This window comes from Phaseolus vulgaris, chromosome 3, assembly GCF_000499845.2.
Source record: "Phaseolus vulgaris cultivar G19833 chromosome 3, P. vulgaris v2.0, whole genome shotgun sequence".
Classification (NCBI taxonomy): Eukaryota; Viridiplantae; Streptophyta; class Magnoliopsida; order Fabales; family Fabaceae; genus Phaseolus; species Phaseolus vulgaris.
Genome location: NC_023757.2, coordinates 30,147,912 through 30,175,892, shown reverse-complemented (window position 1 = coordinate 30,175,892; position 27,981 = coordinate 30,147,912). Strand labels below are relative to the sequence as shown.

General features: G+C 34.2%; 1 protein-coding gene across 4 annotated transcripts; it reads right to left on the bottom strand.

The window, feature by feature from the left end:
• Window positions 1–378: 378 nt before the first annotated feature.
• On the bottom strand, window positions 379–27,305 carry LOC137807049 (E3 ubiquitin-protein ligase UPL6-like). Of its 4 annotated transcripts, none has more exons than XM_068607469.1 (27): window positions 26,829–27,224; window positions 24,890–24,987; window positions 24,604–24,731; window positions 24,174–24,285; window positions 18,977–19,157; window positions 18,266–18,304; window positions 17,960–18,142; window positions 17,589–17,771; window positions 16,098–16,164; window positions 15,751–15,866; window positions 15,358–15,641; window positions 13,308–13,404; window positions 12,077–12,220; window positions 11,408–11,491; window positions 11,242–11,328; window positions 10,925–11,065; window positions 10,687–10,812; window positions 10,359–10,457; window positions 10,096–10,163; window positions 9,204–9,270; window positions 7,745–7,915; window positions 7,562–7,651; window positions 6,062–6,142; window positions 5,731–5,804; window positions 5,576–5,647; window positions 5,378–5,467; window positions 379–705 (listed from the first exon to the last, which is right to left on the bottom strand). In XM_068607469.1, exons 1-27 carry the CDS (start codon window positions 26,985–26,987, stop codon window positions 639–641), a joined length of 3,108 nt encoding a protein of 1,035 aa, XP_068463570.1. In that variant the 5' UTR covers window positions 26,988–27,224; the 3' UTR covers window positions 379–638. The 4 variants fall into 4 exon arrangements, with proteins under 4 accessions (XP_068463570.1, XP_068463571.1, XP_068463572.1 ...); XM_068607470.1 differs by having other exon boundaries at window positions 5,378–5,458; XM_068607471.1 differs by lacking the exon at window positions 18,266–18,304 and having other exon boundaries at window positions 26,829–27,305.
• Between the last annotated feature and the right edge of the window lie 676 nt (window positions 27,306–27,981).

Sequence of the window (27,981 nt, the reverse complement as noted above, 5' to 3'; positions counted from 1 at the left end):
TGGAAAAGTTGAAAAGTTGAAAAAGAAACAAAAATATAATTGAAAAAAAAATGATATCTTGCCACAAAAGTCTAAACTAAATGAATGAAATCCTCTAAAACAATAATGATATCTTACATTAAGTTTTTTAGCAGTTTAGTGATGATCGAGTGTGGAATTGTTAAACTTAATATTCACCTCAATCAATATACAAATTTCAATATTATTAAACTCAAATCCACACCTATTTTTTTGTCTTAAAAAAAGATTAAACAGTAGGTTAATATGATAAATCTGTGCTTTCACTTCCCTTTGAAAACCCAATTTCCAGACTCATCACCCTTAAATGCAAAAGTACAAAATGTCCTGGTGGAGTTTTGCTTTTATGATCATAGAAAGTAATCAGGAAAACACCTGCCAAAGTGTGAATTTCAAAAAATAATTCACATTTTAGGTATGTACATTTAGATAAAGGGCATAAATTGGCAATCAATATATATACATATACACACACATACATACAGTAGTAGCACACATGATATTTTTATTCAACTCTATCCATCCGATTATTTGCCATTTCCTGTTCAACTAATCGTCATCGGAGTCAATCTCTACCAAGCTTCACACCTTCCGGATATCGTAAATTCCACTTCATACTTTTAACTTAAATCAAAGCCAGCATCGGAATTTATGGCATACAGTAGTTTGGTTTCCAATTGCTCCTTACTGCAACAATTTTGTCAGGGGAAATGATTTAGAAGAACCACCAGAAACTACTTCAACAAAAAATAATATGAAGCACAACGAGACGATAAGTCATGCAGAAACTCTCCCGAATCATAAATAATATTTTAAAAGCATATTTTTCTAAAAATTCCGTTATATTGTTTATATCTCAATACATACTTTTCCAAAAAATAAAAAGAACATGAGGATGTTACAAATGCTCCCCTCATTCCTATCAAAATTCCAATCTACCAAAAATCGAAAATATTAATTCTAGTTAAGAAGGAATCTACAAAGGATCTATTTTTGACATGAAATGTATATCTCCATACCCTATATCTTGGAATTATTTTTTTGAAATAATTAAATATAAAACTCACTGCCTAGCGCCAATAATGACACATTTAAAAAATCTCGACCTATGCCCTGTGATGATCTTAACCCTGTTCTTTCTCAGAATAAATTGTTTCAAATTCAAACATAATTCCAGCCAAATGCTCGCTATTTCATATACTTTTCACAGACTAAAACAGAATCTCTTAATTTTCGTTCAGCATTATAGTTGAAAGGAATAGAAAGAAATAGATGGAATGTATTTCTAATGTGTATTACAAATGTGATTACAGTATCTATTTATAGACTGTTTTACAATCTAATTAAGGAAGGAAATAATAGGTAATAAAAGACAATTATAATGGTTGTTTAAAGCTGTACAAATCAAATAAAATCAAATCACTAACAAATCTGTCCTAATAAATATAAAATGGAATCTGCACTTAATTAGAGCATAATTCTCCTGATTATGCAACACTCCCCCTCAAGTTGGTGAATGTATATCTATCATTCCCAACTTGCAAGTAAGATCTTCGAATTGTTTTGTGGGAAGTCCTTTAGTAAACATATCTGCCAATTGTAGTCTTGACGGGATGTACTCAGTGGCGCTATAAGACCATCATCCAACTTCTCCTTAATAAAGTGTCGGTCTATCTCTACGTGCTTTGTTCGATCATGTTGAACCGGATTGTGATCATGTTGAACCGGATTGTGTGCAATACTGATAGCAGACTTATTATCATACGCCAAGCCCATAGGAGCTTCATATTTTATTTTAAGGTCATCAAGTATGATCTTCACCCATAATAGTTCAGACACCCCTTGAGCCATGGCTCTAAATTCTGCCTCTGCACTTGATCTTGCAACTACATTTTGCTTCTTGCTCCTCCATGTCACCAGATTTCCACCCAAGAACATGCAGTAGCCTGTGGTGGATCTCCTATCAACAATCGATCCTGCATAGTCAACATCAGTATATACTTTCATGGATAAGTTTTCCCCTTTTTTGAATAACAATCCTTTTCCTGGGGAGGCTTTTAAGTACTGAAGAATTCTATCTACTGCCTGTGAGTGTCTTTCCCTTGGATCATGCATAAATTGGCTAACCACACTAACTGCATAGGCTATGTCTGGCCTAGTGTGTGATAGATAAATGAGTTTCCCCACAAGTCTTTGATATTGTGTCTTCTCCACTTTTGGGTTTTCCTCATCATTCCCAATCCTATGATTTTGCTCTATTGGCACTCCAGTGGGCTTACAACCCAACTTACCAGTCTCTTTGAGAAGATCAAGGATGTATTTCCTTTGAGAAATAAAGATGCCCTATCTTGAGTAAGCAACTTCTATCCCAAGAAAGTACTTCAGCTTCCTAAGATCCTTCATCTCAAATTGAGCAGCTAGTCTCTCCTTCAAATTTTGTTTTTCAATCTCATCATCACCTGTAATAATCATATCATCTACATAGACCAAAAGTAGAGTGAGTTTACCATTATGAGAATGTTTTATAAACAGAGTATGGTCACCTTGGCTTTGTCGGTACCCCAAAGATACCATAGCTTGAGTAAACCTTCCAAACCAAGCAAGAGGTGATTGTTTAAGACCATACAAGGCCTTCTTAAGTCTGCACACCTTATTTTCTTCATTAACATTACCATAACCTGGTGGAATCTCCATGTATACTTCTTCCTCCAAGCATCCATGCAAGAAGGCATTCTTAACATCAAACTGATGCATCTCCCAATCAAAGTGCGCTGCCAAGGAGAGAATAATTCTGACTGTATTCATTTTTGCTACTGGAGCAAAAGTTTCCTCATAATCGATCCCATAGGTTTGAGTGTACCCTTTTGCAACTAACCTTGCTTTATATCGATCCAACGTGCCATTAGACTGATTCTTCACTGTGTATATCCACCGACAACCCATTGCCTTCTTATCCTTTGGTCTCTCTACAATCTCCCAAGTCTCATTCTTTTCTAATGCTTTCATTTCTTCATTCATGGCTCGAACCCAGTTCTCATCCTTTAAGGCTTCTTGTACTGATGTAGGGATTCTAATAGAATCAATAGCTGAAAGAAAACTCTGGTGCTGCATAGAAAGTTTTTCTGTAGACACAAATTGATATAGGATATTTGGCACAAGATCTTTTTTCTTTTCTCAAGGCAATAGGTAAATCATCAAGGTTAGTTTTATTTAAAGTGTCCTCAAGAGTCTCATAGGTATGAGTTCTTACCTCCGGTTCGGACAATTGAAGTTGCTGTTCGATCAGGACGGGTTCTTGTTGCCTTCGTTGGTATTGTTTCCCAAAGTATTTGTCCTCATTATTCTTCTCTGGTAATGATGTTGGCATAGGGTCTTTGTCATTCTACAACAAAGGAAAAGGTGGCAACTCAAGGTCCTCAGCTTCTTGAATACTCTCCCTCTGAAGCTGAGAACTAGGAAAGAAAGACTGTTTCATGGAAGCTGACATCTTTGGAAATATAAACTTTACGACTTTGAGGATGATAACATTTGTACCCCTTTTTGTTGGGGGCATAACCAATGAAGACACATTTGATGGCACGAGGATCTAACTTACCTCGATACGGGCTATGAACATGTACAAAAGCTGGACAACCAAAGACACGACTCTGAAGACTAGTTAACATGTGAATAAAAGGATAGAATATGGTCATAAGCTGAATAGGAGTAACACCCTCTAGAACCCCAGAAGGTAATCTATTAATCAAATAAGTGGCAGTCAGGACGGCTTCCCCCAGTAAGATTTTGGAACAGACATTTGGAAAAGTAAAGCTCTAGTTACCTCAAGGAGATGACGATTTTTTCTTTCAGCAACCCCATTTTGTTGTGGAGTGTCCACACAGGTTAATTCATGAACAACTCCATTTTCCTGAAGAAACTTTGAAAGGTTCTGGTTGACATATTCTCGTCCATTATCAGAACGTAATATCTTAATTAGACTTTCAAATTGTGTTTGAACCATTTTGTAAAAATTTACAAACAAGTGAAAAACTTCAGACTTATCTTTCATGAGGAATATCCAGGTAACGCGAGTACAATCATCAATAAATGAAACAAACCATAGTAGTTTGTTACTGAAAGGCTCCCTTGGCTGGTATGAAAGATCTTGTTTTCTATCTCGTACCATGCTGCAGTATCTTTTTTCATAGAGTATGTTTGACAAAGGTTTTCCCAAATCTCCTTAGCAGTGGAGAAGAACATACAATTTCGGCTAATCTCTGGCGTCATAGAATTCCATAACCTGGTCATGATAAGAGAGTCTTCATCATCCCAGTCTTCATATTTCGAATCAGTTTTGGCTGGAGGGTTCCCTTCTAGGTGACTCAATTTCTTCCTTCCTTTGAGAGTAGCACGAACCAACTGGGCCCATTGCAGGTAGTTGTTTCCATCCAGACGATAACTGCTTTGCAACATCGGCAAATCATTGGAGCTAAGAGAGGTTGTGTTGTTAGTTGCCATTGGTAAGAGTTGACCGAAATACTGGTGGTGATTTTTGTTTGGAAAAAAAATGTTGGAAAAAAAAATTCCAGCGGTCAACGGCGGAGGTCGGCGTTGGAGGTCGGCACGTCGGTCGGTAGCGGAGGTAGAGGTCGGCGTCGGAGGTCGGCAACGAAGGTCGGCGTTAGCAGCGGTCAACGACGGTCGGCAGCGCAGGTCGGCGTCAGAGGTCGGCACGTCTGTCAACGTCGGGCGGCAGCGGAGGTCGGCCTCCATATTAAGAAGTGGACTTTATGCCTAACTCAATCCCATAAAACCGACTCATGAGGTTGAGGTTTGCACCCACTTATATACAATGAAAGGCTCTAATCTCTAGTCGATGTGGGATCTCTAACACACCCCCCTCACGCCGAGACTGCCAACTCGTGCGTGGGACTATATATTATGGGTGGTCCGATAGCGGCCCGATAACGGGTGGCACGATAGGCCCAACAAATACTCGCTAGGATAGGCTCGAAATGGCTCTGATACCAAGTTGAAAGGAATAGAAAGAAATAGATGGAATGTATTTCTAATGTGTATTACAAATGTACTTACAGTCTCTATTTATAGACTGTTTTACAATCTAATTAAGGAAGGAAATAATAGGTAATAAAAGACAATTATAATGGTTGTTTAAAGCTGTACAAATCAAATAAAATCAAATCACTAACAAATCTGTCCTAATAAATATAAAATGGAATCTGCACTTAATTAGAGCATAATTCTCCTGATTATGCAACAATTATCAATTCAAATATTGCCAATTCTGGTTGTTTTAAAAGTCTACAATTGCAACTACAGAAAATACCGGTCTGCAAAGGTAACCTAGCCTAGGACAAACCTTGTATAAGGCGGAAGCTTTAGTAGATTCATACAAGTAGCCGATGTCGGTAATCGGTCGAGTGATTCCTCCGCAGCATTACTGGAAGCCCTACAACGAGAGACATTAGACAATTCTAATCTGTCATCCTGGTCTTCTAGATATGCTTAGTAATGTTAGAATTAAATATCAGAACATAATTGCTGGAGCAGAATTCACCTTTGTATGCAAAACAAAGGTTCAAGATTTCGGAAACCAAGCAATGGCCCACGAGAGCAACCTGTCACAAACCTGTAGAGATGATAAATTTATTATCCATATTAAGATCTGTCATATAAAAGGGCTACCGATTCATGTATATATGTATTGCTTACTTCAAAAATTTCTTCCTGTTTTCCAACGAAAAGCCTTTAAGAACTTCCCAAAACATCTCGATAACATAGTGCTCCTATCGTAAGAAACCACATGTTAGAATTCAATAGTGTCAACAAGAACAGTGCATTTTAAGCCTAATGGGGTGTGTGGCCTCGTCATCAGAAAATTACGGATTGAGATTTGAGAGGTAAGACTCGGCAGTGTATTTAAACAGAAAAAAGTAAAAATGTATGCTACATCATTCACAAACTTCTCATGTGGATCTTATTGAGTTAACATGTTATTTTGTTCCTTACTGACTAAAAGCACAAAAAAAGCCAGAAGGCTTACACTATTATAACCTCCTGCATAGTTTGTGTGCAGCCGTAGATCAACAATATCCAAGCTGTCAACTGAACCTGATATCAGAAGCTGTGGAAAACAATGATGTCAAGCAAGTTGGATTCCGATGAAACACAGAAGTGTACGATAAAACTACTTAAACATCACGTCCAAAAAAATGGCAATAATAAATACAGAAGTTTAGGATAAGATTTGGTTAACATTGTAATAACTAATGATCACTAGGAACAAAATTACAACTTAAGATAAAATTCAGTTACGTGCCTTTCTAGGTTTTACAAGGTTGAATTATTACATATTCTGGTTGTTGAATACATCCTTAAACCCATCACAGGAGCAAATATCAAAACCAATATAGTTAAAATCGCAATTTAGATGTGGAATTGTCCAATTCCACAATTTCGCACAACTCCATTTCAGATCGCATGCATGATCACGACAGAGTGAGATCCTGCAGATTGTCCAGCAAGATCTTCCATCGGTTGTAACAACATACGTAACTCCCTGTTCACTTTTGCACATCTTTCACATGTCGGTTTTATCTCTTTTGTTTATGCCTCTTCTTTTCTTAACTTAAATTGATTTTACAAACCAAAATGCACAAGCACAATTATAATGGCTTTGGGAGTTGGGGCTTCTAACCCTCTCCCTCTAGTGATGTTGCCATTGCTTCTAGCAATGATGACAGTTCCTCTTCACAAAATGTTCGCTCTAAGAAAGTGGAAAATGCTTCAGGTAGTAGACCAGACTTGGGTTGGAAGATGGAATATGCATTGATGAAGGTTCAAGAAAAATTCAAATCAAATTTTTCCAAAAAGGGGACTTTAATGCCTGAAGCACCATTGGGCAGGAACTCAAAACGATGTTATTTCATGCATTGATGAATGGATTATGGAAAATGTTGAAGGAGACAATGAAAACGTATGTTTAAGTTATGCTCCAAATTCAAATGAATATGATGAGCACTTAGTGAAGGTCGAGGCCAAGGTGGTTGGAAAAAGGATTCTTGCCATCACACCTCTAGAGGAGGATGTTTTTATTGAGGAGGATGTTTTTATTGATGTGCTTTGTGAAGGAAATGGAGCTAATGAAGATCTCGAGTTTTGGTTTTAATTTGAAAGAGTTAATAATGTGTCTACTGTTTAGGGTTTAGCCATCTAGGTGTTCTTTGTCTTGGACTTCTAAGAGGTGTTTGTTACTAAAAAATTATGACTTTCGACATGCTTTCTTTCTTACGGTTTACTATGAACTTAGTTTGATGACACATTAATAATGTGATTGACTTTGTTCCAATTATTTGTTGTTTTCATAGCCATATATATATATACACGATTTTGTTCATATTTTTGTAAAAAGTAGAATTTACAATCAGTGGTCCCACGAATTATAATACTATGAGCCCTTTATGATCAAAACCAAGAATACAGTGGGAAAAGGGAATGGCACAGCTTTCGAGACCCAAAATTGGACAGGGTTACTGGAAAAAACCTGAAGTTCATGTTCATTAAACATATCAATCCAATCCTTCGGAATAAGTCGCTCAAATCCCCTCAAGAAATGTGAACTCTGTTGGCGTATCTGAAAGCACAATTATTTTTATTATTTAATTGCAATATGGAATGATTTGCAGTACAAGATGCAATACAATTACATTTTTCAAAAGAACTTTACCTGAAAATTCAAGCGGTGATTGGCTACAAGATGAATAAAAGTAATAACATTCTCATTAGTGACACGTAGGTTCCTTCCCCCAGGAATGAGTTCCTCCTCTGTTTGTTCTCCATATTCATTATTTACTATAACAAAGTATAGTTCCAACTCCGAAATGTCTCCCTTATAATGCTGTTAGTCAAACAGATTAGAAGGACAACATTGGGTCAATAAGAAAATAGCAGACGTCCTACATAAAAAATATATCATCTGGACAAACTACACATCACATCAAGCCTACAACCCCAAGCCCATACATATTTAACTAGCATAGTTCGTATTTCAAATAACTTAACAGTTGTATATTTTATTTAATAAAAAACTACTAAGTTCATATTAGACTTTTACAGCCTAAATTACAGAACAAAGAAATCAATATTTAGAAAAGGAATTATATGTAAATAAAGTCAGAATATTAAACTGGACGATGAAGTGTATATTTTTTTGTTATTTACCCGTGTTATTTGTATTGGAAAGACTAAGAGTTACCTTAAGCCTCTGTTTGGATCCATTGATGTACTGTTAATGGAGAAAAGGACACACAAATTCATGGCTTACTATTCATGTTTGTATGAGTGCAAAAACAGCGGAATTGTGAAGATGTAAAGCAGAGGGGTAGGGGTGGAAATGCCCCCCCATGATTGTAATGAAAAGAGTGGAACAACAGGTAGCATGTTGTGTTTCACAACGTGGCCCATATTCCAACACAGAATCATGACCCTTTTTGGTTTTGTTTATGTGCATGAAGAAAAATTGTAGAGCATTTGCAGTTATGGACATTGGAAAAGCACAGTATATACTTCTGGTTTATAATCAATTATGTCATCACACATAATCTATTACGTCTAAAGACATAATAATGTTTTGAAACCCATGGAAAATAAATAGAAATGAATCATTTGTCTAGTCCGGTTGCTATGTTTGTCAACAACTACACATGCATAGTTATTGTATTTTTTGAAAATGCATTCTAAACAATGATATAGAAAAAAATTTGAATCAGCTGGCAGCGTTAAATCTGAGATATTTAATTCATCTAATTTAAATGAGTTTATTCTTGTGAAATATATATTTAATTTCAAAAACTAAATAATGTTTTAAGAATATTATTTCCATTACATAAATTAATTATTTCTATTTTATTATTTTTCAAATTTAATTTATACTCATTCTTATTAAAATACAAACAAGGGCCTTTTTGTAATCTATTATATTTATAAAAAAAAAATTTGCTTTCACATCAATCACATTTGGTACAAACTTTCTACTCATTCTCACCCTCTTTTCATTAATCCAAACAACCTCATTTTTCACTCTTTCTTCCTTTCTTTCTTTTTCCACTCCCCTTTTAATCCAAACAAAGCATAATACTAAGGTAGATGCAAGTATATGAAAGTGACAGAGACTGAAGTGACATTACCTTGAGAAAAATGAGATGGCGATATAATTCTGGGTCCAAGGAGGGCAAATCATTCAAATAGTTGTACCTGGTACAAGTTAACTAAAGGTGTAAGAAAGCGTGAAATAGATAATCATATTATAAGCATGCAGTCCAACTTAACACATACTACTACTACTAGTACCTTTGTTCCTCTTATAGTATCTTCTTTAAGGCTGTGGCACATGAACTAGTATAATTAATGTTTTCACTTTTATAAAAAAATTATTCAACTTTTTATAATACACTTTATCTATCTTATTTATGTCATTTATTTGTTTCAATTTCTCGAGAAATGCACAAATAATTAGAAAATAGGTGTGAAAGTAAGGTTACAATTGGAAAAATATTATCTTGAACATTTCAAGTGTAAATTAAAACTGCAGTTGAAAAGGAATATAGGTTGTAAAAGGACTTCAACATATTCAGAGACAACTCATTTGCTACTAACACCACCTTGGCAATATTTTATATATGCATTTTTTACCTAAAATATCTATTTAATCCATGAGAAATATTTTAATAAAGGGGAAAAGGAGCATTAACTTTCTTACTATATACAAATAATTTAAATGCAAAGATCTAAGTTCAAATTTAAAGTTAAACTTCTTGCAAGTTTGTTTGGATTTTTTTGTAAGATCCAGTGATACCCCTATATTAACTGGAAGGGCACAAGGTTAATTGAAATCCAGAAATACAATTTATCCGTCTACAGCTATAAAAGTTATGAAGTCAATTTGTGAATCTCATACTAGTAAAAGCAGTTGTAAGCATGAAAAATAATGTATGAAAATCCAAGATTTGAGCACTTAAACTAATTCAATTTAAACGAACAAACTACCTAAAGCAGAGCAAGAGACTCCTTGAGTCTTACTTTTGTTTCAATTTGCTCAAAAAGAATGTAGCAAATGGTATATCAACCAGAATCCCTTCAAACATAGCCTGCAGACGCAAGTAGTAACTGTGAAGCAAAGTTCCAATTAAGTGCAGGCAGTACAGTTATAGGAGAAATACTGTTCAAACAACATGACAAAAAAGATAAAATAGCACTTTGAAGTAAATTCAGGCATCTAATGCAAAGGCCTTCTTTATTAGAAGAGAGAAATTAAAAAGGGAATGGGAGAGGAGAGGGGATACCTTTGCAAGAAGAGTACCAAGGAAGTGGAAAAATTGGAAATGTTGTTCATGTATCATTCCCGATCCAGGATTAGGATAAAGCAGGTGATCTGCTGTTTCCTAGATGCATTGGCAATCAGCATGGCAAGAATCAGTAAATCAAAAGGATCGAATAAAAGGACAAGGGCAGGATTACAAAATGAAGTAACTTTTGATCACTCCACCTATCCAATTGCATCCATATTCACACTCACTAATACTTCAATAACCTTGATTCTTTAATGCGGTCAAATACATAGTAGAAAATAATCTTCAAGTTAAATATAGACAATAGCACAACATTTCTGACCTTAAATAATCCATACTGCACATCAAAGGCAGCACGTGTGATGTTCTCCATGAAATCTTTGAAAATTCCACCGCCATCAATTCCAGCCTCTTCGACTCCAAATTCATTGACAAAAGTCACCCGCATCTGCAAAGCAGCAAAAAGGAATCACTCTCACATAAAAGGAGGACTTACAAGATCCCTCAAAAAATAGGGAATGAATAACAAATAAGGAAATATGCCTTAGAAAAGGACATACCAATCCTCGAAGACTATCTTCTGTCAACTGACTCATTTGATTATAAGCATCTTCCAAAATATGGTCTCGTTTTATTCTGAACCGATTCCTACTAAATACAGCCTGAGATCCATGCCTTTGCCTAACAGCAGCTAGTTGAGACTAATGAAACAATAAATACACTAAAGTCACTGTAAAGTGCAAATCATTATATTACCGATCCAGTGACATATGATACAGGAACTCCAAAACCTTGCTTGCAGTTGCAGATATCTATTGTAAATAGATAATACAAGGATAACCAGAAATCAAATCAAAGTCAAAAAAGAGTTTCTTACAGAGTATATTTTAACCCTGCTCGTAAATGGTATCAAGAAAGGGGCCTGTTTCAATATTTCATTTGCTCGTGTACTTTCTACTAAAGCCTGTAGAAAAAGGATTACATTATACAAATAGACATTCCAGTTTCCATCATATAACCATAATCAATGAAAGAGAGAATACCTGAGAGATAAATAGGTCATTCACACCATCAGCATGGAAGTTACTGTGGGATGTAAACTGCCGCCTATTGTTCCAATCTTGCAGCTATGGAAGAAATTCAGAATGCAAGTTAGAACAATTCTTATGGTTATTGGTGATGTTTCATATGCATGCCTCTTAAAAACAGACAGCAGGATCTTTAATACAGAAAGAGGGGACAGTAAAGACTTGTTTTCAAATATTTATTCAACAAATAGGGAAAAAAGAACACAAGGTGAAAAAGAAAGTGACACTTTTGGAAAACGTTCTCAAACCAACAGATCCAAAGAAAACTGGAAAGCTTTGGTATCTCTTTTTATTGTGTTGATAGATGAAAAAAATGTCACTAGTAATAGTGAGAATGGAGAAAAAGGCAACAATATAACAAAAGAGAAGATAAGTATCCCCGAAAATAGAATGAGGAAGAAACAAAAAAAATGAAATAACATTGTCCAGTCTCCCTGTTTGCAAATACGACAGAAAATCCTGCCAAACACTATTGAGCATAGAGTAGAAAAGCCTTAATACAAACCTATCCTAAAGCCAAACCCTAAGAGACGCCCTTGTGATATAGATATAATTTTTTCTGCTTCCAAGCAAAATGTAACAGGGAACATGATATAAGATACACGACATATGAGCTATTTCTACCTGTGAGAGAAGCTCAGAGACCGCAATGCTAACCCTCTGTTGAATGGCCTGAACAAACTGCCCCTTTCTAGCTGAACTAATTGGAACTGATTTTACTGAATTAGCAGATGTAGTATGATTCACCCACAGTAGCTGCCACAGAACCTGTGGAAACAGAAAAACTATCCAGAATTAATTGCAATTGCAAAGGTCACATTTTTATCCAGAGATTCTGCAGAAAACATGTTTGCAATATATTCTGGGTCAATGCCACCAATATAAAAAAATACGGCATACTATATTTAGGTTTAACTCAACCAATGTTGTCAAACTCGTGGTATACCCATGAACTAACACAAAGTTGTGAGTTTTGGTGACCAAGCAAGCAAACTTGGTGGTGGCATGGAGATTTCACAAATAGTTGCCAGATTGTGATCTTGCCTGCAAAATTGGAGGATCCTGGGTCACGTCAATCCAAAATGGAGCCTGTGTGGACTTGGTTTTTTCAACCCAAAACAAGTAACCCGAGTTTTTTTTTTTTTTTATCGGCAATAAAGTAACCCGAGTTGTATTTGGACTTAAAATTTTTCAAACACAGACCCATTTCCCCAAGGATTTGCCAATGCAAATTATAACCATTTTGCCATCTGAATGAACTATCGCAACCCCAATGAGCTCCATCACTTTCTTATTGCCATTGCAGGTCGTCTTCAAGCATCGTATCACTGTCTCCAACCCTCCCATCACCATAATCATCCTTGTCCAGGCTCCCATTGTTGTTGTCGATGCTCGTGTGACCATGTCATCCCAAATTGTCAAGGGTGCACAGTATCAAGATAGCTGACTTTTGGTAGTTGTTGGAAGTGTTCTAATTTGATATTTCTTAGTGATGTTTTGCTCTATCATTTCTTCTTAGTATTATGTTATGTCCTTCATTTATCATTATGAGTTATTTTATGACTTATGAACCAATTTTGAGATGTGGTATGTATTGGATCTAAATATTTATGATTATGAGTTATTTTTCTTGTTTATATTATTTTTAATGTATGTGTATGTCTATAAGATTTTCTTATTGCTAACTCTTATGAGTCAAGTTCCGATCTTTTATTCCCCTTCCAATCATCTTGCGATCCACAAGTTTGACAACATTGAACTCAACTGCTTCATTCATTAATGTAATATCTTGTCCTATTCAACCACAAAAATGTCATGAACTTCCCTACAAAAATAAGCCATAAAAAACATATACCTGTCTCAATATAATGATGAGGGTCCTAATATCATTAAGTGATAGCGGTTTCTCCTGCTCATAGAATTCTTCATTATCAACAATCATAAGCATGTGCCTGATAAGAGAAAAATAGGTTATGGTATAATGATTTAGATCACAAAGAATATTGTTGAATAATAATGTTTTGTGAATTGCTAGAGTTAAAAAGAACTCATAAGGCTGTATATTTTATATTGATTCAATTCAAGAGTTAAATACATAAGTACAACAAAGGCAATAAATACAAAACTAATGAATTTGTAAAATCATGTAACCTCCTTTGACATTAAATGCTAGTCACAGACCCCTTTTCAACAAATATATTCAAAATAAAAGAAGTTGGAAAAAAAACACTCATGGTGAGCAGGGAGAATTTCAATGTCTCGCAACAAGCATTTATTAAGACAATGGCACAAAAAGTTGTACTTTTAGACAGGATAGACTACACTAGACTCAACAGGAGTATCATAGAAAATGGTGATATTGACTTGATCAGATAGAGACGCAGTAGGAGAAGGAGACTAAAAGTATAAGGAAGACTCAATGAAGGTGACATCTGCTGAAATGAAATATCGGTTAAGAGAGTGAGAGAAACATTTATACCATCTTTGTGATTTAGTGAATCCTAAAAAACAAATTTGTGTGACCTAGCAAAGAGTTTATCAAGACCAAGACTATAATTGTGAACAAAACATGTAGACCCAAAGACTTTAGGAGGTAAGGGGTGGAGAGGCTCAAGAGGAAATAAAATAGATTAAGGAATTTTGTTATCTATAATCGAGGATGGCATGCAATTAATGAGATAACACACACTAAGAACAACAAAAGACCCCAAAAACGTTGAGGAACCTTACCATGGATTAAAATTGGGTGAGTTGTTTCAATGAGATGTCTATTTTTGCGCTTAACAACCCCATTTTGTTGAGGTGTATAAGCACATAAGGTTTGATGAAATATGTCATGAGAAGCCATAAAATTTTGAAAAAGAAAGAGAAAGATACTCACAAGGCATTATCACTATGCAAAATTCAAACAGTAACTCCAAATTGATTTTTAATTTGATTTTAAAATTTTGAATAATAGAAAACAACTCAGAACAATTTTTCATTAAAAATAACCAAGTACATCTTGAATAATCTAATAAAAGTAATAACATACTTAAATCCTAAATTGGACATAACACGACTTGATCCCAAAATGTCAAAGTGAACTAAGGCAAAAGGAGACGAACCACATTGAAACGCTACTAGGAAAAGAACTACAATTGTGCTTTCCTATTTGACACGACTCACAAGACAAACTCAATAACTTGGAAATTTTTTGAACAAGCTTCTGCATCTTGACAAGACTAGGATGACCCAACTAAGCATGAATGAGAGATGGAGAATTCATTACAGTGCCAACATGTGCAGATGTCCACATAAATACCATGAGATTCACATCCAGTGCCAATCATTTGTCCCGAACTCTCATCTTATAAACAAATAGAATCTTTGGTAAAAGAAATAATACAATCAAGGGAATAAGTGAGACAACTACTAGATAATAAGTTAAATGGAGATCCAGGGACATAAAGAACATTATCAATAGATAAAAAGCGAAGATGAATAGTACCAACACCATTTGATGAGACACTATAGTCATTGGCCATGGGAACAGAAGGTAAATAACCCAAAGTAGATAGAGAAGAGAAAAAAATATTTGTTACCAGTAATGTGATTTGTGGCACCTAAGTCTAGAACCCAAGGACCAAGAGAATTGGAGTGAGGCAAGGATTTTACCCTAGTTCTAGATACCATGGGAAAATAAAGTAAAAAGAGGCATACAATTAATCCCCTTATGTATATTAAAGACATAGGGTTATGTATTTATAGATAAGAAAAATACAAAATGTATGGGCTAAGCCCATTACATCTAACAATATTCAAAATAAAAAAAAAAGGTTGGAAAAGAAACTCATGGTGAGCAGAGGGAAAATTTCATGTCTCGCATCAAGCATTTATTAAGACAATGGCACAAAATGTTTTACTTGTAGACAGGACAGAATACAGCCAGAGGTAACAGACAGCCAGCTGCATCATTTGAGGGGTGTGATGACCATTTTTGGTTCTCATGACACTTCTTCATAAAATTCCAAAGCGTAACAACAAGTTCAGTTCTGTAAGCAAGCACAGTCATGATCCGCTCAAGTGGCAGCTTGCTGAAGGTAACATGCAAAAACCCACAAACCGCATCAACAGCAGTAACTTCTCTATCTTCGGGTCCATAATCTGAATCATTGACAGATGAAATCTCTTTAAATAGTATGTTTGTCTGCACATGTCAAAAAATAAAAATCTTGATTAAATTTCAAAATAAATGTCAATGAGATTTCTAATCAAAAGAGATCCTAGATACAAGTGTCATTTACAAGAAGGCATACCAGTTGTAGAAGGAAGCGAGGATTTATGGCATTATTAATTTGCTGCTCCAATTTCCTATCTAAAGTTATTTCCATGAATTCATCTCCCGTCATATCATCTTCAACGCTCATAGAACCTGAAATTCCCACTCTAGACTTTTTAGAATTTTGAATGGATTGAACCTATCCCCAAAAGGCTAACTCTAGAGGGGAGGTTTGAAAATTCATTATAAGGAGTATTTCCCTGTTATTCTTTTTAACAGAATATTATTTTATCAAAAAATAATAAATGATGGTACTATTTAATAAAGAAGTAAAATATTCAACTAAAAAATTGATCATACAATAGGAAAGCATAGTTTCTCTACCATTGAAAGTTTTCACAGATGGGAGTGCCTCCAGCAAAAGTGTAGTGACAGCCGCAAGGTCTATTGCCTGAAAGGGATCAAACATGGGTCAACTTCAAAACTGAGTTAAGTTATTAAGCACAAGTTTCAAATTCAATTGCATGACAGCATTGAATAATTTAAATGGCCATCCGTGCAAGAAAAAGATTCATTTTCAAAGGAAATCTAAAGAAAACAATTTATCTAAAATGCTCTAGAGATGAAAGTGTTTGCCCATTACCCTAAATTTGTTAGAAGTGCATTAGCAAACTTGGTACCAGTTAGAATATCAGTCAACTTTAGTTATTAAATTATGCTTACAGTTAACATATATAGTACACACTAACTATTTTCTGCAATTAGACCTTGATTAGCTCATGTACTAAATGCACTCATACTCATGCTACGTATAAGATGGTCTAAGTGTAATCAATGCACATGCAAACAAATTATAATCAGTCACTATTTCTGTAAGAATAAAAGAACAGATCAAACTTCCATTCTTTATTGAATATGCAGAACCTTGTGAGCCTTACCTACCAAACCTGTAAATCTCAACCACCCCGTCTCTAAGGTAGATCAACAGTTAGTGGAAAAAAATATTTGGAATTCTAACCAATGAGAAGAAAATAAGAGTCAGCACAGAGTGGAAGAAAGGATGTCATGTCAATACTGTTCATTTAGCACTTCTCTGCTTTGAGTTCTACTAGAATATTAGCATGAAGCCTTGACATGAACGAGCACGAGTTCTATACATACCAACACTGAACTGAAAAATACTCTGTTTATAACTAAATGATTCTTTTGAGATACTTACAAATTGACATTGACAAGAAAAGAACTCTTTTTGCCTAATTCGCAAATTTCTGTAACAAGTATCCTATCCTATATATATATATAGCCAGTTTGGCCACATTTATAAGTGGCAGAAAAGAAAACCAAGTTATCAGGATATGAAAAGACAGCTTTTGTAATAATTATGAATCTGAATGTTGTGCAAAAGGCAATATAAGATGTGGGCTCCTCAGGATGTAAGAAGTCACTGACATTTGATAAATTGTAAGAACTTTGTTCCCGCTACCAACCAAAATAATTTAGCATAAGGTTAATGGCCCATGATTGCACGAGACAAATGAAGGGATACCTCCGTCATCTTATAAAATGTAAAACAACTTGACTCTTTCTTGTCTACTCTTTAATAGAATTTATGTAATATGGACCTAAAAAAACAGAAGATATGTAATGCACTCCTTGTAACTCTCTTCTATGACATAATAAAACCACTTTTATGTAATAAAAGAACCGAAAGCAAAATCTAGTAGACACCATCAGATCAATGTCAATAGAAGTAAAAAATCAAAGTTCCTAATGCATATCCACCACGAGATCAATCTCTGACATAGATAAGTCAAAAAGGGAGATGAATGACGCAAGTTATAGCAGATGGTATACTGCAGTGAATAAGTTCCTTACCATATCAAATGAACAGAGAGGATGAGACAAAGCAATTCCAGCAGTTTCTAATACATTTCCAAGCATACATGCATGGCTAGGAAATTCATTTGATATATCCTTAGGTAGCAAATTGATCAGATTTTGCCCAAACTTTGCCATTTGATGAATGTAAAATTGGCTCAGCTCCTCTGCCGCAAAAACCTGTGTACTAATTCAAACATATTACAAGACTTGCCAAAATTTACATATATAAAATCTTTAAGGCTGGCAAAATTTTCCTTTAACATTTATGAAAAGGATAGACGTCCTTGATGACTAATACATTTCTTCAGCTTCCACTTATTACAAAGGACAGGCACTCCATCAAATAGAATAAATGGAAAACGTACCTGTTGTAAATTAGGGAAAAGATGCCACAAAAAAGGAATTGTGATGATCTGAGATGCAAAACTATATCTTGTATTAATATGTGAACAGATACATGGCTTCTGACCAGCATGACGTACTACAGCCATAAGTACACGCTCCAATGATGAACCCTTGCCGGCAGAAAAGTAATTTTCTGCATTATCCTACAGGGAATCACTGTGAAGTTTAACCATTTGGCTGGTGAATGATATAATACATGATCTGAAATAACAAAACTAGAAATTATAACAAAAATATGGCATTGGATATTTAATCAATAAGCCTACTTTTTTCTTCTGGTGAGGTAGAATGCCCCCAATCAAGATCTAGTAGGGGAAGAGGGAAATTGGTTAGGGATGCACTGCCGGCTTCAGGTAATAATCAATAAATGTTACTGAAGGTAGATGTTGATTCAGGAGAAATATTTTTTATAAGCTAAAATAGGATATTGTAATTAATTACAAGTGAGTTGTTGGAAGATTCTAGAGATCTCTTTGTAATCATTACTTTAGGGTTAAAGTTCTCTATATATAGAGGCTAATGTGTTTCATTGAATTAATTCAATAAAATATTTTCTCTCATACAGTTTAATCTTTTTGAAGTGTAGATATTAAGAATACTACAAAAAACACAATAGAAATAAAGGAATAAGATATATCGACAGCTTTGCTGCATATTTAGAAATGGGCGTTGTCCTTGCTTATTTTCTTTCATGAGAATATTGCAAATTCCCCCAACTTTATTATCTTTTTCTTTAAAACACATAACTGTAAATGCAAAAAGCTCAGAGAAGCAGGCATTTTGAAGAAATTTCTCTTAAAAGATAAATGTATTCTTGTCAGATCACACATTTAGAAAACAAGGATCTTTTTCATCCACAAAAAAAAGATGGAGGAAGAAGAGTTAACCCAAATGATTATTTTCCCTTGCTCACTCGCATATTTCTCAAATACCTATCAAATTATGAATTAACTAACTTGATTCTGAAAAAACATTACCTTCCCTGTAAGAATGATCTCTCTGAGTAGGCCAAGTGCATTGTTTTGAAAAAGATATTCTAGTATCTTACAGCTCCATGGCAATTTGGAATCAACTAACAATACTAAAACCTCCAATAAAGGAACAGCTGATACATTCAATTCCTCAGGAGTCAACAAAAGCTGATCTTTTAGCTGCTTTCTGTCCACATAAATATTAAATAAGCAAGGTAGCAAAGAAACCCAAAAATACTAAGTAGCAAAAATAAAATACAAGGACTTTTTTCAGTTATTAAAAATAAATGGTGCAGCAAGACAAAGAGCAAAGGCAGGAAACTGTCCACAAAGATTACAACTTTTTTAACTTTTGAAATGCTTGCATAGCATCCGATGGCCATCAAGCCTGATGTTGAGTTCAGACACTTGCCTATGTTCAATTCTAACCTCATGCTCCAACTATTCAGCCTTGAGTGAGAGGAGGATGTTAAAATGTCTCACAATTAGAGCTGGCTAATAAACCCGCACCTGCAAGTATTGTCCGAATCTATCCTGAATTTGATGGAGAATACCGGCATTGACGACACAAGTATGAATATGGGTAATACCTTATTTTTTTTAAATCAGAGATGTAAGGACCGAGAAAAATAGTCTTAGAGTAAAAATGGCACCTGAATATTTTATTATTAAAGTGAAAAAGCTATATAAATAGAAAATTAGTTATTCAGGTTTCATTTTAAAAAAACCACCATCTCTCTAGAAGTTTCCTTTTCCTTTCCTCTCCCTTCTCTCTAAGATTCTGACATCCTCGCTCATCTGTTTACCGATCGGAGTCCACCATTAGACTCCTAGCAGCGAGATCTATAAGAATGCCCGATCAGAATCTTTGATAGAGTAAGTTCATTTTTGTTCCCTTTTTTCCTTCCCTTTTCTTTCTCTCTAAGATTCTAATCTTCTTATTTTTTTTAAATCAGAGATGTAAGGACCGAGAAAAATAGTCTTAGAGTAAAAATGGCACCTGAATATTTTATTATTAAAGTGAAAAAGCTATATAAATAGAAAATTAGTTATTCAGGTTTCATTTTAAAAAAACCACCATCTCTCTAGAAGTTTCCTTTTCCTTTCCTCTTCCTTCTCTCTAAGATTCTGACATCCTCGCTCATTCATTTGTTTACCGATCGGAGTCCACCATTAGACTCCTAGCAGCGAGATCTATAAGAATGCCCGATCAGAATCTTTGATAGAGTAAGTTCATTTTTGTTCCCTTTTTTCCTTCCCTTTTCTTTCTCTCTAAGATTCTGATCTTCTTGCTTATCAGTTTGACTATCGGAGTCTGTCATTGAACTCCTGGCGGTGAACTCTACGAGACTGCCGATCAGAATTTTAGATAGAGTAAGTTCATTATTGGCTCATTTTCCTTTGAGTTAGTTTTGATTTGGTTAGGTTTGCTCTTAGTTAATCATGCATGTGATGTTGGTATCTTCAGAAGTAGTCTTTGTTAGCTCAGGATCCAAGTGATATAGTCATATTTGTGATCAAGACTCTGTGGTGCAGGTTAGGCTATCCTTAAACTTTTGGTGGGTTTGTAGCTCTTAGTGAGCATTTGCTCAAGTTCAGGTAAGGGAAACTAGTTTTATTTTTTTTATTGAACCTTAAGTTAGAAGATATGTATGTGGGAGTGACGTGATCACCAGTTCAAATTTCTGGTTAATTCTGAATATTTTATATTGATTTTAAGGTGAATAAGTTGTTGAAAGTGTTTGTAATTGAAAATTTAAAATGTTGAATGATAATATAAATGAGTTGAACTGCTTTTGAATATTTGTTAAATTACTTAAATGAGATGTTTGATGACAAGTGGTTGTTTGATTTTAGATGATTGATTTAGAAAGCATATATTTGGAACTTAGTTATGTGTTTAAGTGAATTTTTAGATATAATTGAATTGTTTAGAAAATTTTAAAATATTTATATGATTAGTGAATGAATTGTTGTGTGATTGGAAATTCTAAACTTTGGTATGATTTGATTATGTGATTTGGATATTGTGAGAGTCAGAATATGAATTTTAATCAAGACATAGTATTTTCAGGAAAGAAAATAACGTGTTAAGATTGTTTAGCATGTGCATTGACTAGGGATTCGTCTAGAAGGAGATATCATGACTCTCCTGAGATAATGAAATCATATAGATGAAGTTATTCAGGTGGTGAGAGTCGAAGGAGTTCATATGAATGGGTAAGTTGTTTGAAAGATAACTAACTTGACCTATTATATGAATTAACCCTGTCATACTAGGAGAGATGATATTGAGATTATTTATACGCATAGCTGTGTGAATTTCACAGTGAGATAGGATGACAGGTGCAGATCTCTGAGTCTGAGTCAACGCACGATTCTTCCTTCTTCCGGAAGTAGAGTCAAGTGTCTATGTGTTGTGAGTCAGTAGAAGGCTGACATGAGAAAGATGAATATTGAAATTGTTGATAGACACTTGATGGTTATGTGAAATGCATGAGAAATAAAGGATTTATGTGGATGTTTAAAGTTATATTTATGTTATAAGTTTTAAAAATACCTAGTTTACCCTTTGTTTTGTGGTTGTTTTTCTTTGATCTGTGATGATCGTGTATTTTACACGGGAGCAGATGATATTACATGTGATAGAGCTCCTCGGTGAGAAGTTAGATGATGAAAATATTTTATTTTCTTTTGAAAATTTGTTTTAATTTTATGTAAATATTTCAAGTCATATTAAGAGAGAGATATTTTGAAACATTATATGAAAGAAATTATAGATATATTTGTATTATGGTTATATATTTATTTTAATATTTCATACAACATTATGGTTATTAGATATGGAAAAATATAGGGATGTTACAAGAGACAAGGATGATACTCGTCTTCATCCTAGTTTTAAATTACTAAAATAAAACATCTTTAGTTTATTAGGTAACTTAAAAAAATTATTTTCGTTGTTCTATTTGGTGTTTGGTTTCATTTCATTTAAAGAACCCTTCTTTCGCCACATAATTTTTCATTATCTCTCTCTCTCAACTATTTGACTTGTTCGATATCCACTAAGTCTGCTCAGATTCTCAAGGTACTTTCTCTCTCTTTGCAACCTCAATTGCACATTTTTTCCTATGAGTGGTTTCATTCAAACAATGCATTGCCTTTCAAAAATGTAAAATTTCATCGAATTAAATCATTTGTTAGGGCACACATTTGATCATTTCTACTCCTTTTAATATTTTATTTCTTGTTTATTTTTTATCATGTGAGAGTCTAACTCTCAATTTTGAGTGGTTTATTAGATAACCTAAAAGAATTATCTTTTTTTTCTCTTTAATTCTTAGTTTCATTTTATTTGAAATCTTATCTTTAGCTACACATTTTTTTGTTCTCTTTATCAATAGGTCGATCTATTCGATATCTACCAAGTTTACTCAGATTCCAATGGTAATCCTTCTCAACATTTGCAAAACTAATAGATGTTGTAGTCATGGAATTTCAATTATGTGAAATGGTGTACTCTTGTCTTCCTTGATATTTGACATTAAAGAAAAGAAAATGTGTCGTTTGACATTGAATCCTTGATAATAACATGTTTTTTTGCTGTAATTTTTATATTTTGTAAAACAATTATTTAATTAATATTTGGGACAATATGGGAGAGGGTACGAGTATACCTGCTACTCAACGGGGATTGGGATGGGACACAAATTTACCAGACAATGATAGGGGCAAGGATGGGTAAGAATTTTTAATTCAGAGACAGAGATGAGTAGACGGTATAGTCAAACCCACATTGTTGCCATCCCTATTCACATTGGCTAGTAATATACCTAAAATATTCCTTATAAGTCTTGGGCAATACTCCTCCTTTAGGCTAGCCTTGGGTTGACTTAAGCATGCTGATTTCTAATATAGAACAATCATTAAACAAATTACACCTCCCGGTCTAATTATTCGCCAGCATGTATGTTTAAATTAAAAATTCTAATTAAATTTATAAATAAATGAAATAAGATAAGAAATGAAATATGTTAGGGCAAGAGAATGGCACCAGAAAACAACAGTTAGATATTGTTGGGTAAAAAAATTAGAACTGTAACAGGAAAAAAGTTAGTTACTCTGAATTTAAATTGAAAGGTTTTTGGTGAAAATGAAATAATTTATTCCATTTAAGGTCCTTGTATTTCTTGGAATTTTCGCATCTAAATACACTGAGTGATAGAAAACTAACTCGCAAGAGCTCCTTCTACATAAACTGAGTGCTAGAAAAACTAACGCCCAAATATGAGCAATTGCATTTTGAGTTCTTCCGCTGTGTATTTTTAGTTCATTTTCTCAGTTTTCTTTTTCTTACCCAATGACCTAATCTTTAGATACTATACTATTTGCCAGTTCCATTTTGAAGTCTAAAGTTCCCCTATAAATCAACAGCAGATCCCAACATATTTTGGGACATTTGCAATTATTAGGGAAAGAAATGTAATATAAACCACTTATGACCTTTTATTTAACGTCTTGTAAGTTTATAAGAGCTGTCTCACAACATAACATCAGAACCTCTGTAAACCAAGTGGCTTATAATCCAGTCCTTGCCACCGCTATTCTGATGATACAGTTGAATTTCAACACAAGATAGATGGACCAATGCATTGTCCACAATTCAAGTGTAAAGAGATCTTATGTGATGAGTAGTGCTAGATAAGTACTATAAATCATTCATGTGTCTGCACCTAATAGTCTAAGCTTTTGGGAGAGTCGGTTCATGACAAGTTAGAAATCAGTATGTTTTGACAAGCATCTATTATATTTGCTACAAAATAATGTGAAAATAAGCACAAAGTAGCCAAACAGTAATTAAGAGATAAAACCGATCTTGTTGTTAATACTAATAAAGCTGTTGTTAGTGCTTGTAGTCACAAACCACACCAACCACAATAGAGCAAAATTATTACATAATATGAATAAATTTGAGTTCATGGCACGTTGCCAGGAGCTTTAGCAATACAAAAAATACACAGAAAAAAAATACCATCAGAACCAATGTAACATGAACAGGAGAAAACCTCATCAGCAAAACAATATCATAAAAAGATATCAATTTTATAATCCAACATGAAAGATAATGGAAAAAACAGATTGGATAATTTTAAAAAGGCACAAGCTAAGAAAAATTGGATCAAATTATGGCAGGAAAACCAACCTATTCTGATGCAAAGCACGAATACAAGCCTGTACAAATCGCTTCACTCGGTAAATCACGAAAGCACGGGTGGAAGAGTAATCCACCCCCGCAAAAAGTTTCACAACGTCCCCTGTTGCAAATATTTTAGCTCTAAGTTTAGTAACAAACACTTAAGGGAAAAAGACTGGAAGGAATGCAAGAATCTACAATATTTCAAATTGCTTTTCTTCTAGCAAGAACCAGACCTAACAATACTAGCATGGTTTTGTCAAACACTTCAATACCTATGTCTTTATGAGATCATACAAAGAAATCTAAAAACTAGAATTCAACCTTTGTCAAATGACGCAATCATATAGAGATCACAATTTTTTCCTCAAAAGTACAATACAAAAAAAAAAACTGTAAAATCCTGTCCATGAGAAATGGAAGGCTGATTTTGAATTACCATTATCCTGAACAAACCACCAAAGCAACCGGCATATTTGCACAAGAACTAAAAAATCATCAATATTGTCTGCCTTAAAGAAATAGAGGAACTGACAGAGGAAATCAGAATCTGGACCAAAAGAATTCCTGAATGCACAGAAGATGGCATTCATTTGATTAGTAATGGTGCAATTTACAAGTAAGATTGTACCAAACTAAGTTGCATTATTAATTACTACAAAAGCTTATAAAAAAGAAAATGAACAATATTCAACAAATAATTTGTAACTATAAAAAAAATCCACCTGTCCACATTCTGGCAATACTTCCCATAGGCTTCATAGAACTGCTCTCGTAACTTATATTGTTCAGTTTTGACAGCTTTTCTTCCTCTGAAGCATTTCTGTAGCTATAACCAGTCAAAAATTTGCATGACACATGAAATATTTTGACTTCCACAAACATCATGTGCCTTCCCAGCCGTAGGGACACATTGTATTCAATTACCACAGTACCCACCACACATCAAAGTACAAACAGGCAGACAAACTTCAGGAACTACACAACATGCAATAATGCAATCTTGTTTTCACTTTTCATGTAGCAATGAATATACTATGGTGATGTCCGGCATAAATCAACAAAAAAAATTGTACCAAAATTTCATGACAAAAGTGCACGAATTGAAAGTATTAAGTTATTAAATTACTAGAATCAAAACCTTGTAATTGAAATCTTGAGCAAACATTATTGTAACCTTGAACAACATCAAATAATTCATCATAAAGTCTTGATGGTGAGGTGGCAAAGTGAAATAGCAGGAAGTGGCAGGAATCAGGATATAGGAAAATTTGTTATGATACTTCTCCTCTCCTTTGGAACTAGAATTTTGTACATAATTTCGCCATAAAATTGTTTATTATCGAATTTGGTGTCCTGAATTTTCTTGGAAGTAAAGTCCTTTGTTCTTTCACTTAATTGCATATACTCTTTCGCAAGTCAAATAGTTAAATTGGAACGTGGATTGCTCTGATGTATTTAAATCCTTTTTCTTTATTTCGGACTCAATCTCCTGAATTTAGAGATTCAAACATATTTTGCAAGCCTGAAACACATTGTAAGGTCAAGACATTTATTTTTACAACAAAGTAAAATAAAAGGAATAAGATGTTATAAATTAGTAATAAAATGCTCTTTCTCCTAATGACTGCCTCATGTGGAGGTCTAGTTAAAAAAAAATTGTCCATTTATTCCTCGAATGTGAGGAAGCTAACTTGTCATAGCCTCATGAGACAGTGAACAATTTTGTTTGGGGTTTTTGGAGAACCAAAACTTGGTGCAATTTCTTATGAAACATTTTTAAAGGTTTTGGCAAGAATAAGAAAACAATGAATTTACAGCAGTATGTCGTTTTTGCAGTTCTCTGCATGTAACAACTAACAGGTTGGAAATGAGTGCCCAGAGATTCAAGGCTGTAAACTTTTATCCTTGCATCTATAATGGGACAGGATCGTGTTTATGGATTTTACTTTTTGTGCTGCACTCATAGTTATTTCAGTAAGGGAATGTATATCTTTGAAAAGAGACTCCAGAGCTTCATTTCAATTTTAGTTTGCCCTTTCCCTTTTGGTTTCCTTTTGAAGAGGTTTTCCAGCCCTCCCTCAGGTGTACTTTCTCTTCTTTCTCCTTGACAATATTTTTTTTATCGAGAAAAACAATAACAATAATTAGGTCATCTGTGAATATGATAGCACAGTAAAACTAGCGAAAGAAGCTTGAATCCTTATTTATGTGTTTCCTTAATACCAAGGTACCATGACATGTTTACATACCTAGACACTGAGCCAGAATACGCATCACCACTTCTTGTATCATTACTTCTTGCTAAACTTATCCAACATGATGGAACTTGAAACAGCAGAGCGATACTCGACCAAATCGATTTAAATTGCAGGAGCTAGCTAAAGGTGGCCAAAGGTGGTCCTGGCTCCCCAAACTTTTCTCTATAAATTTTGTAGTAAACACACACACACATTGCTCTCCAAAATTCTATTTCAAGTTTTTCGCTCCCAAAATTATTTCAAGCTTTTTGCTACCCAAAATTTTCAATCAAGCTACGTCACTGCCATCAAGCATTACAATGAGAAGAATTTAGGGACCAAACTCGACGACTGCAGTATAGAAACAATGATAATGCAACCAAATTGCAAGACTAAAGGATAAAATCAACCAAATGCCTTAAACCTGAATTCTGAGTACAGCAGAGTTCTGCTGGCGCAACCACAAGCGCCGGTTCCTTTCAACTCGCGTCTGTTCTAGAAGGTTCTTTCGGTCCCTTTCCTTTGAGCTGCGACCTCCCAAATCGACACGCTTCCGCGTAGAAGGATCACCGCTGAAGAACATTGTTTACCGTATTTTCTTCATCTCGGCCAATTCATGCCCTGGTTTCAATCACGACTAAGATCGCAGTACGCAAAACGCGTTTAATTTGCAATGGGAACTCGCTTCAGCTGGAAGAAATGGTTTTAGCTGAAAAAGTTGCCCTATAAATGGAGAAAACTAGGAACCGTGTTCTCTGATGCAAGGCGAGAGGAAAGTCTCAACAGTAATAATGAGAATTCTTAATCGAATAAACCGTTTAATTTAATCACTGCAAAGCAAGATAATAATAACAGCATGGAGAGAAGGGAATATCAGGGTGTGTTTGCTTCCAAGTTTATTTGACTAAATAGACTTTTTTAAATTTTTAATTGAGAAATATCAAGCATATTTAGAATTCCGTAGATCTCCATACCAGATATCCTATATCCACTTTTTTTTAGGGAATCTATTTATGGACTAGCTTATTGTCATGAGTCCTTTTTTATAGAAAATATAGATTATAACAATAAATTTAGTTTATTAATTGTAAAACATTTAAGTACTCGAATGTATCCATAGACTAATTTCATTCTTTTTGCTAACAATTAGAGAGGGGGAGGAGGAGGGTATTTTTTGTATTTGTTTCCATGGTTTTGAGAATGTGGGAGAGGGTGGAGAGTTTTTTTTTTTTTTCTTCACAAAATGAAGAGATTTGTGGGGATTTAGTAGGATTATTGCATTTTATCAAAATACCCTTGTGCATACATTTTATTTTAATATATAAAATTAAATATTACATAAATTTATTTATTATTTATAATTTCAAAAATATTTAATTATACTATTAATAACAACATATAATTATAAATAATAAAATAAAATTATAATATCAACAATATATATAGTTATATAAATTAACAAATGAATATTATTTTCATAAATTTTAATGTATTTAATAAATTTATTTCAATTTAACACCAAAATATTTTATATTATATTTTTTAACTTTTTATTAAAAATATAAATAATTATGGAT